We start from the raw sequence: 11,966 nt of genomic DNA on the forward strand, positions 1-11,966 counted from the left end.
TTTTCAAAAACATTTACATCTATTTTAAGTAAAGTTGTACACTCTGCAATGGAACAAACCCATACAAGGCTTCTGACACAATTTCTGACCTTGTATCTGATGCTTTTCTATATTATGCACATGAAAAATAAAAGCAATTTATTTTAGAGATACTTTTTATAAATTCATCAGTATAATTTAGTGACAAGGCTTTGAGATGAGCAGATATTGCAAGATGCAGGTATCAGCATTTGCTAGGTATAAGGGATATGCTTTCTGTTTTCTTATCAACCCTAAAAGATATTACCAATTTTTGTTTTCCAAAAAATTGAAACAAGACTTCGGGTTGTGCCTTTTAGGTCTTCATGATGCTAAGCCACACTCTGAAAGCTCTTGCTCCTCTCCCAACAAAAAAGTTTATTTCCTGCTTATTTTTCTACATTAGGAACTCAGGTCCTGTCTAGCCTGGAAGAGACTGTGATGTCACCACAACAATAAAAGTGAAAGGTGAACTATTGTAAAGGTAGGATTTGTAATTAGGCTGCTTAAAACTGTTTTTGGTCACACTTTTGAACTTAAACACCTAAAAATTTTGAATGTAGACTATTTTAAAAATTCAACATCCCACCTTTTCAATTAAGGGCTGAAAGTTAACACTGTACTTGGAAAACCAGCCTTGATATTCCTAAGGTTAAAAAAAAAATGAAATGAAAACCGTTGGTTCTTATAAAGCCTTTCTCTGCTAGATTAAACAGCTCTTTGGCACCCTCTGTTTTATCCCCATAAAGCTACTAATACACAGTCATCAAGTCACCTGTTACTCTCCTTTTGGATAAACTAAACAGATTGAACTCCTTAAGTCTCTCATTCTAAGGCATTTTCTCCAACCCTCAAATTATTTTTGAGGCTCTTTTCTGCACTCTCTAATTTTTCAACTTTCTTTTTAAAATGTGGATACCAGACTGTATGCAATATTCTAGTAATGGTCTTATGAATGGCATATGGAGGCAAAGTCATCTCCCTACTCCTATTGTAATTATCTTGATATTTTGCAATATTTCTAAGTAATCTTAACACTGAAATGGAAAGAAACATGTAAAAATGATTTCTATGTGCATAGCACTGAAAAGAGAAATAAGACAAGGTTTATAATGCAGATCTAAATCCCTATAATTGCAGAGGAGTAACTACAAAATAAAAACCTTTACCAAGATCATATATACGTCAACATTCAATTAGATGAATATTCTTATGTAATCAAAAATGTGTATAACAACATTTATATAGAGGCACTTATCAACCTGGAAATGAATCCAAAATTACATCCACAGGATCTCCAATTTGAAATAACTACGTGGTACATCAGAACTATCTTAAAATTTGAACCTGAGCAATATGACACGTCTTAGTCTTCTTGTTGGAAGAAACAGCACTTATTGCAAGTTAACCCTGAAAATCCAGTATCATCGGCTTGTTTAAGCAGTAGAACAATGCTCAATTTGTGGCCTCCTAAATATAGCACAAAGTGCAAGATGACAGAAAAACTAACTATTAATATCATCTCACACAGAGAACCCATCACTTTTATGCACAGGTGCATACCTCCACTCCATGTCTAGGTCTTCACTCATACTGGAGTCATCCTCAAGGTTGTTGTTCCCATCCAACATGAAAAATCCTGGATGCACAAAATGGCTAACTGGATCATTTTCCTCATCACTGCTACTTTCAATTTCTTCATGGTACTGCAGCCAAGGAATCTCTCCCTCCTCCAAAGAGGTCTGTTCCCTACAAACAAATATTAGAAAAGCTGTAACTTAAACAAAATAAGTTCTAAAGTAAATGTAAATAATGGAGGATACTTCTTTTATGCTTAAGGGCTGTAAATGCAGCTCTCAGACTGAGGGTATATCTTCACTACCCGCCAGATCGGTGGGCAGCAATCGATCCAGCAGGGATCGATTTATCGTGTCTGGTCCAGACGCAATAAATCGACCCCTAAGCACTCTCCCGTCGACTCCTGTACTCCAGCACCGCGAGAGGCGCAAGCAGAGTCGATGGGGGAGTGGCAGCGGTTGACTCACTGTGGTGGAGACACCACAGTAAGTCGATCTAAGTACGTCAAATTCAGCTATATTATTCATGTAGCCAAAGTTGCGTAACTTAGATTGGACCCCCCCTCGGTGTAGACCAAGGCTCAGAAGAACTAGACTCTGAATCCAATGTCATCTGCCAAGATCCTAAGACAATAGCTCCGAGAGGTATCACCTGACCCATTCACCAAAAATCAGAGCTCCGTGACAGCCATAATTCTGTGGTCATGGAATTTGGCTTTTCCCCAAGATGCCACAGAAATCAGCATTTTTACTGCAGAACTTGCTATTTTGTTGCAGCCAGAATCAGGCATTTGTCTCACTGTCCAGCTAGGGCCCAGTTTCCTGCTGAATTTTGCTATCCATCTTTCCCTACAAGAGGGCAGTTAACTGGATTACAGTGCAATCTCTTTGAAATGTTCCATGGAACCAGCAAGCAAGGGATTGGTGACCAAGAACAGGAGTCCAGCTTGCAACAGTGGAGCTGGAAAGCCAAAATTGTAGACTGGCCAACTGGCCTGTCTGGAGAATAGCACTAAACAGTTCCATTTCCTTTGCTACTGTTCATATAAGGCAGGCAGAGAGAGGCACTCCATTTTCTCACTGGCAGATTTGTATATGTTGTTGTATATAATAGGAATCTGGGGAAAAATCATAGGAAAATTCTTATGCTCTCAGGGAAAATCTGAAATTAATATTTTAAATTTACACTTTGATTGTTGCCCCAAGATTTGTACTTTTGTACTGGATCAACAATGGGGGAAAAAAGGGGTACTCTGATCATAACCCTTTTGGACTGATTGTGTGAAGTCTAGTCAGCATAATATATGTTTTAAACAAAAAAATTAAAATTGCACTGCCCAACAAAGTACATATATCCAGTCATTGGTATACTGGACTGGAGTTAGGAGTCTACCTGGCTTTGCAACTGGACTTACTGCATGACCATGAGCAAACTTTTTTTTTTTTGTCTCTATGCCTCAGACATCCTTCACCTGGGATTAAAACCTGCCTACCCTTAGCAGGGATATTATGAAATTAATTTGGGATATTTTTAAAGTGCTTTCAGATCAAAATTGGTATAGGAGAGTGAAGTTTTATTTCACACAGAGTTGGATACTGAGTCATTTAAGATACAAATACATTTTAGTTTTTTCAGCATCTAATACAGTCTGTGTGTCATGCTCACTTTTGGTTTATCTTTTAAATACATTTTCATTCCTATTTTTACAATTGTTGATGGTGTTTCTCTTCCTATATTTCAATCCATAACCTGATTGAATAAGGTGCTTATCCTTGTAGAACTGAAATCTACTTTGGTGGACATGCAAAACCTACTAGCTATAGATATTAATATACTAGAATATCAGTATACTATAGCTGTTCCATTGGCAAGTCACTTGCGAAAACAGACAATACATTTAAATGATTCTGGAATCCAAATATTAAGTAGAAGTCAGATGGAGAGCAGAAGGAGATGGTACTCTCCAAGCTCCATCCACCATCAACCCAAGAACTACACACTCTTGTTGCCAAAATTAGATGCTTCACATAGTAAATTGAGAAGATGACCATAAGAGGACCATCCTTCTTTCTGGCATGTTTTCATCACTAATGAAATACTTAAACTAACATTTAAATCAAGCAGCCCCAGAGTTAGCACACCAGATGAAGAAAGGATACTCAGAATTCTCAGGTTTCAGAGTAACAGCCGTGTTAGTCTGTATCCGCAAAAAGAAAAGGAGGACTTGTGGCACCTTAGAGACGGACAAATTTATTTGAGCATAAGCTTTCGTGAGCTACAGCTTGTAGCTCATGATAGCTTATGCTCAAATAAATTTGTTCGTCTCTAAGGTGCCACAAAGTACTCCTTTTCTTTTTTCAGAATTCTCAGTGCTATTGTTTCAGGCTGCCTAGAGACCTAGGGAGGCAAAACTGCATGGGTTACACTCATTTTCAAGATTAAGTCTCTAGCCTTTAGAGTGGAGAAGCTAAACTTTTGTTAAATGAAAGCTTAGATTCTGGAAATCAAGATGGGGCCACTAAAGGAAAAGTAGCAGCTCCAACTGCTAGAAGCAAGCCCAATTAACAGCTGGCACACATCTCATCATAGTTTGGCACAAAGTAAAAGGAAAAGCATTGGGTTTAGCATCTGCTCACCCTCATTTTTTGCCACAAGCATATAGCTACGTGAGCTAACAGGTGTCAATTACAGGTCTCCTGATACTGTTTTATCTGCTACAAGATGGCTAAACATTGCATTTTAAGTTCTGGAGTGACTGCACCTTGAACATCATACTGATTCCTGATTTTTTTATTTGAAAGATAGTGACAATTTGGAGGAAGTTCAGAGAAAAATCAACATGAATGATCAGGAATTATTTAATTAGGATAGTACACAGGTATATAGCCAAGACTAAGAGGTGAAATCAACAAAGCAAATTTTAGGCTGAATCTCAGGAAAAGCTTTTTTACATTAAAATTTAAACTGTGCAATAATCTCACAAGATAAGTGGTGGAAACCCTGCAACTTAGGACAACAGGTACTAGGCTGAACAATACATAACTAGTACACATAATATTGGGTACAATGTGGTGTTGAGAGCAGGAGATGCACAACAGGTGGAGTTACAGAAGACGCTAACAAGAGTTAACATTTGCCAATTGTAACCACAGAGCTATCCCTAATGGCCTTTAAGGCCTTGCTTAGAGAAGAGAAATAGGTGCCTTCTTAAACCAAGTTAGTTCAACTGAAAACTCCATGTAACATGAATATACACACTCCTTCAGCTTGATTTTAGCAGGTTGAATGATAGGTGAAGTTGAGTTAAAAGGTGTAAAACTGTGTCTACACTGGTGTTAAATGAGTTTTTCAATAAATTTGAACTAACTCAATTGAAAGATGCTTTGTTTAGTTTAAGCTTTTGCTTAGTTCAGAGAACACCTAAACTCTTGCTCACTTTTTTAAAAGAATTGTAAGTTTTCAATTAATTTTTCACTGAAAGAGACACCAGGATTAAATTTGATAAATTACTGGGTCCCTAACTGAGAATAAAGTTGAACTAATATATTGACATCACCCATGTTACTGTTTTTTCAGGTAAGATAGTCTTTAATAGCATTTAAAGAAATTTAATTAAAAAGTTAGTGTTTGGCTCTAGACTGCTCACTTTGCCAGTCAGTGAGGGTCAAGGTCTGTAATTGCCATTAACGGGCATTTTAAGGTGCTGCTGTAATGGAAAATTGAGGTTATGGGCCTCACCGAGTCCCCATCCCCAGAAATCAGAAATAACCCTGATTCCTTGCAAGAACATAGAAGGAGCCTGTCTATCTGCAGCAGAGGACAGACAGCAGGAGACAACTCAACTGCTGCAATTGTTATGCCTCTCCTGCAATCTCGGCAACTATCAGAGGTTGAATAGGACTCAGTATGCTACATTACTGGGGTAGGGGCAGGAAGATACTCCAATATCGCTATGATGGGCTCAATACAAGTACCTGAATAGGAGAGAACAGGCACCAACAAAACCCCTGAGATGTCACCTGCCTATAGTCCCCTTCCCCACACTGGGCACTAACTCCTCTCATATACTACAGAGATGACGGCAGTATAAGAACTTATAAAGAAATGAACAAGTTACATCATGTGGAAAGGACTAGCTCTGCCCAGGATAATCATCCGTGATCTGATTTTCTCCATTCCCTCCCTCCTATTGCACTCAGGGTTATCCTGACTTCTCACTGCAATCTAGTGGTCCCTTTCAACTGTAGAAGGCAGAGTGAGATAAAACAGCTTCTCCAACCTCAGTTATACTCCCTCTCAAAATGGTGGTGATGCTAAATCCATGTCTGACAGAAGCAGGGATAGGCAAGGAATGCTGGGTAAATACAGCCTATAGCTTTGCTCACCACACACTACACTTCAAACAGGCTGCCCCACTGCAGTGAAAAACTGGGGTAACCGTGTTTGTAGCAGAAGAGAGAGAGAGCAGTTCATGTTCAAATTCATGTATCTGGTAGGCTGCAGCTCTCCATAATCTTGCAGAGGCTATAACATTCTGACAGAGTGGTTAGTTCCCAGTGAGATGTCTGGCAAGAGCAGGGGTTCTCAAACTGGGGGTAGGGACCCTCATGGGGTCGTGAGCTGCCAGCCTCCACCCCCAAACCCCGCTTTGCCTCCAGCATTTATAATGGTGTTAAATATATTAAAAAGTGTTTTTAATTTATTAGGGGGAGTCGCACTCAGAGGCTTGCTGTGTGAAAGGAGTCACCAATACAAAAGTTTGAGAACCACTGGGCAAGAGGGAAGAGGGCAGACGAGAAATATTGCTGCAGGTGCCCCTCCCTTTTCCCCTCATTACTCAGTATATTTTGCGTACGCTGTCTCCCAGCAATACAGGGTTTCAAGTATTTGGGAGTGTAAACCTGCCCTCTGCTGTTCTTCAATTGCTGCTCACAGACCTATATGGACTTCCCCTATAGGGGCAGCAGATGTGCTTTCTCCCGCTGCAATTAGGTGATTTTAGGGGCCCTTCAATCCCATGGTTTGCCCCCCCCCCTTTTTTTTTAAATAAAGTGTCAGCCACACTGGCCCTGACCCACTTTTTTGTGTGTAATGCAGATCAGGGAATTATTGAGGGTGACTGCCCTGTAAAGACTGTACTGTATACTGTCCTTAGAAAATACGATTTTCACTTCTGACACACTGCAAGAGTCTCAGCTTCTTGGCTATGTAATGCAGAATTGCGTGATTTCTGAAGAGAATGCAAAAATATCTTTTTCAATTGTTTTATGGTTCAGACAGAAAGGATAAAAGCCCTTATGTCTATATTTTTATTCCAATTTAGAAAAAAATCCAACATATGAAGAGGATGAATCACACTAAATCTCAGCAGTTGTTTGCAACAGGTTACTACCACTGCTCCGATACTAGTTAAGCAACACTTTTATTCATTCACCAAGTGTGAAGGCAAAGGCCTTGAAGAGACCACCTCTAATAATAGGACTATGGGTATTGTGTGGGTGTTGTACACAACACTGTTGACCAACATGACAAGCCACAGACACTGCTTTGATGAAAAGCAAAATTCAGGTGGTAAATTTGCCATGCCAGAGTGCTTGCACTGTGCTGGTCACAAGCCATCTTTTGCAACACAGCAATGGAACTCTAGTGCTTGTCAGAAAGGAAAGCTATTTTTAAAAGATTGGGTATATTCAGATGATTCTTCTATTTCATATAGCAAATACAGAAAAAATGTACCACCCAAGGGAATACACGATCATAATTCAATCAGTCTGTTGATGCCACTGACCTCAAGATTGCAATTTGAATGGCTTGAATGACAGAAAAAAAAACCCAGAGAAAGTCTTGTGCAGCTTTTTGGTCAACAAGGTAATTGAATGCACACTACAGTGAATGTCCTAGGTAAAATTACCTAGTTTTTCTTTAATCCATTTCCTTCTGCATTTCATAGTGAATGACCTTTCTAGCACTGCCTTGAATGCTTACTGATCTTCCAATTATGACAACCCGAAGAAAGCCTATGGCACATTGGGAAGACAACATTCTATATTTTTGGCCAGACTTTGTAAGTTAAAAGAAAAAGAACAGTAAATGCTCAAATTTTGTTTTGGTTTTCGATCCAGATTTAACATATTTTAGACAAATACACAAGAAATGCCCTGCCCTGCATAGAACATAAAAGATAGTTTCGTTGTCATTCATGAGATATTTGTGTTTTTATCAAAAAAACCTTTTCTCTCCCTGCCCAGGCCACCAATAACCCCAAAGAGAAAAATCACAGCTTTATTTAAGAGATCGTATATTGTAGACTCCTCCTTAAGCTAAATATCCACCCTAGGGTACACTTCCCTTGCAACTTTCAAATCTCACATACTTTCAATACCCTTAGTTCTTGATTCATAGAATAACAGAATATTCGGGTTGGAAGAGACCTCGGGAGGTCATCTAGTCTAATCCCCTGCTCAAAGCAGGACCAATACCAACTAAATCATCGCAGCCAAGACTTTGTCAAGCCTAGGTAACCCATTCCAGTGCTTCACCACCCTCCTAGTGAAATAGTGTTTACTAATATCCAACCTAGACCTCCCCCACTGCAACTTGAGACCATTGTTTCTTTTTCTGCCATCTGCCACCACTGAGAACAGCCAAGCTCCATCCTCTTTGGAACCCTCCTTCAGGTAGTTGAAGGCTGCTATCAAATCCCCCCTCACTCTTCTCTTCTGAAGACTAAATAACCCCTCAGTCTCTCCTCATAAATCATGTGCCCCATCCCCCTAATCATTTTCGTTGCCCTCCCCTGGGCTCTCTCCAATTTGGCCACACCCCTTCTGTAGTCGGGGGACCAAACTGGAAGCAATACTCCAGGTGTGGCCTCACCGTGCCAAATAGAGGGGAACAAGCACTTCCCTCAATCGGCTGGCAATGATCCTACTTACACATCCCAAAATGCCATTGGCCTTCTTGGTAACAAGAGCACACTGCTGACTCATATCCAGCTTCTCATCCACTGGAACCCCTAGGTCCTTTTCTGCAGAACTGCTGTTTAGCCAGTCTGTCCCCAGCCTGTAGCGGTGCATGGGATTCTTTCTTCCTAAGTGCAGAACTCTGCATTTGTCCTTGTTGAACCTCATCAGATTTCTTTTGGCCCAATCCTCCAATTCGTCTAGATCACTCTTGACCCTATCCCTGCCCTCCAGCATATCTACCTCTCCCCACATCTTAGTGTCATCTGCGAACTTGCTGAGGATGCAATTAATCCCATCATCCAGATGAGTGATAAAGATGTTGAACAAAACTGGCCCCAGGACCAACCCTGGGGTACTCCGCTTGATACCAGCTGCCAACTAGACATCGAGCTGTTGACCACTACTCGTTGAGCCTGACAATCTAGCCAGCTTTCTACCCACTTTATAGTCCATTCATCCAATCCATACTTCTTTAACTTGCTGGCAAGAATACTGTGGTAGACCGTATCAAACACTTTGCTAAAGTCAAGATATATCACATCCAATTTATAGAAAACATCCTATAACACCATTAGGGGATGAAAATAAAATAACTAAATAGAATTAAAGTGAACATATGTTCCTAATCTGATACAGTATCTCTGCTATTTACTTCCTCTTTCTGGATTTAGAGCCAATATTTATTAGTACCAAATATCCCTACATCTCACTCTGGTCTAATCTCTCCAAATTGCCTCATGGAGTGTTACTCTGTTTAAGTTTTACAATTTATTTTTTGTCAATAAATTTGATCAGAGTTGAATTTACACCAGAAAAAACACTCAAAGACTAATTAATAGGCAAAATCCTGCACAGCAACCTGGACACAGAGCCATACAAGGAATCTCCCACAGGAACAAAACAGACCCTGTGAACTCTGAAGACTTTTCCAGATAAATGAAATTTCTAGAATACAATAACCATTGTGACCGAAACAGCTCTGCAGATCAGTTTGAGAAGTGGTGATTTAGAAAATTATTCACCACATTATTATTGTCACTAATATAGCAGCACTATATAAGCTGTACCAATTATTTTAAAAAAAGTATGAAGATCAACATTTTCAAACATCAGTGCCTATATTTGGTCACCTATACCCATATTTAGACATCTAAATCATCTAAATTATTATTTTTTGAAGTGTTGAACACTTGCAACCCTCGAAGTCTGTGAAATCAGGCCATTGTGATTTAGATGCCTACGAACAGATATAAGTAACCAAATTTAGGCACTCATTCACAATTCTTGACATATAATATTATTTACAGGGTAAAAAGAGTAATGGAAAGCTACACACTTTCACCCAAAAATATACACTGAATAACCTTTCAAATGTGTAATCTCCCAGGGCGAGTAATTTATTTGACAGGTGAATAAAATGTTAGGTTCTCCCACCATCAATGTTGCAAAGGCTGGAAAGATCTTGTGTCTGGACTGGTAAGTTTTTAACAGTATTTTTGCAAGTCTGTGCTAATTCATTACACCTGAAATTTATGAAGGCCAGAACAGAGATAGCCTAGTGGTAGCGATTTCCCAAAGCAAGCAGGATCTGAGAGTTCAGAAGAGCAGAAAAACTGGGAGTGACTACTGTTGCTCAAGGAAGAACTCTCTAGTCAATTAAGAAACAATACGGACTGGCTCAGAGGAGAGTTTTATCTAGTTCTCAGCTGGAAGCCTCCACAGTTTGCTTTGAAGAACAAAGTTGCTATGGTCATTGACACACATGACTGAATAGACAAAGAACTGATGATGGCAAATTCCATGACCAGAGGAAGAGGAGCAACCAGGTAAAGAGAAGAATCAGACAGAAAAACATGGAAGTAGATTTGTAGGAGGAGGTATCTGAAAAGTTAACATAAAAAGTAAATATATGTGAAGAAGAAGAGTGTTTATTACAACGAATTTGGACAAAGATAATACAGAATCCACTCTGACTGTTTTAGTCTAGTAAGTCTCTTTTGTTGCTTGCGCAATCATCAGTATTTCTCAATAGCATTACAGTATTACTACAGCTATCATTCAGAAGTCAAGAATTACCAACAGTGGGTCTGTATGAAACATCAGAGTTATTTCCTGTTCTAAATGTAGGCAAATACTGCATTCTTTCTGATGCAACCGAGGTAATTGATGGTAAATTAAGATTTATTAAAAATGGCAATAATTAAATATACTTTTGAGTACATATCGTATTATTAATTCTCACTTATTAGTAGAAATCACTTTCTGAAATACAAAAATACATACCCGCCTTGGAAACAGAAGTCTGTGTTTTCCTCTTCTAGGCCACTGCTGTTGCTCTGCACTTCAGGTTCACGTTCCTCCCTGCCTGGTAAAGTCTCCCAGCTTTCATCACTGGAGGATTGGTCTTTTTCTGTAGCAGCAAAATAGGAGGGCAAACATGCAGACCACTCCCCATCACTGCATTCAGAACTGCAATTTGAGACAAGCCAATGTTGTGTTTAAAGTATTGACAGGTTCATAAGTAAATAAATTAAAAAAAAGCCAAAGTTAAAATTCATTATTAGCTATTTCATGAAAAGGGTAGAGAACTGTTTCTAAATAGAAACAATATTTCTGAAATACATTAATTTTGTACCATTCATATATCTTACCATTATGAATAAAAGCTGTTGTTTCTTTATAAAGAGGAGGGTTTATCTTCTTATAACTATGATTTTTAAAAATCATGTCCATATTATTTGGCACAATTTTTCATTTTTCCCTCCTCCATCCATGTTTGCAGAGTCCATGAAATACCTTCAAAATATTCACTCCAGATACTATATAAGAACCCTTTCTCTTGCTGCCTTGGGAAAAGAAAAGGATGGCAAGACCCTTGAGAGGAGCCAGGAGGATACAAGTGTGTGGCAATGGCCTCATTCCCATGGCATGCAAGACTTCACACCCGGACATTGATCCTCCACTTCTAAACACTATTTGGTACTTAAAAAAAAAAAAAATCTCTTTATATGTGAATTTGACATCTAAATTGAAGGAACAGGAGAAAAAAACTGATTAACTACTGAAACAGGGGTGGGCAAACTATGGCCCGGGGGCTGCATTAGGCCCTCCAGACGTTTTAATTTGGCCCTCAAGTTTCCGCTGGGAAGCAGGGTCTGGCGCTTGCCCCACTCTGGCACTCCAGCCAGGGAGCAGGGTGGGGGCTTGCCCTACTCCACGCAGCTCCCAGAAGCAGCGGCATGTCCCCACTCTGGCTCCTACGTGTAGGGGCAATCAGGGGACTCCGCATGCTGCCCCTGCCCCAAGCGCTGCCCCCACAGCTCCCATTAGCCAGGAACTGCAGCCAACGGGAGCTGCAGGGGTGGTGCTTGCAGATAGGGCAGCGTGCAGAGCCGCCTGGCTGCA

The 11,966-nt window shown here is 39.8% G+C and overlaps 1 protein-coding gene across 5 annotated transcripts in view; it reads right to left on the reverse strand.

Moving 5' to 3' along the window:
- PJA2 (praja ring finger ubiquitin ligase 2) overlaps positions 1-11,966 on the reverse strand; it is a 103,931-nt gene that overhangs the window by 25,480 nt on the left and 66,485 nt on the right. For all 5 annotated transcript variants that reach the window (XM_075128603.1, XM_048850012.2, XM_048850013.2 and 2 more), the window contains exons 4-5: positions 10,845-11,030; positions 1,582-1,767 (exon numbers count right to left, since the gene is read on the reverse strand). In XM_075128603.1, the coding sequence (XP_074984704.1) occupies positions 1,582-1,767; positions 10,845-11,030 (372 nt within the window). The remainder of the gene's footprint in view (positions 1-1,581; positions 1,768-10,844; positions 11,031-11,966) is intronic.

This window comes from Caretta caretta, chromosome 5, assembly GCF_965140235.1.
Source record: "Caretta caretta isolate rCarCar2 chromosome 5, rCarCar1.hap1, whole genome shotgun sequence".
Taxonomy (NCBI): domain Eukaryota; kingdom Metazoa; phylum Chordata; order Testudines; family Cheloniidae; genus Caretta; species Caretta caretta.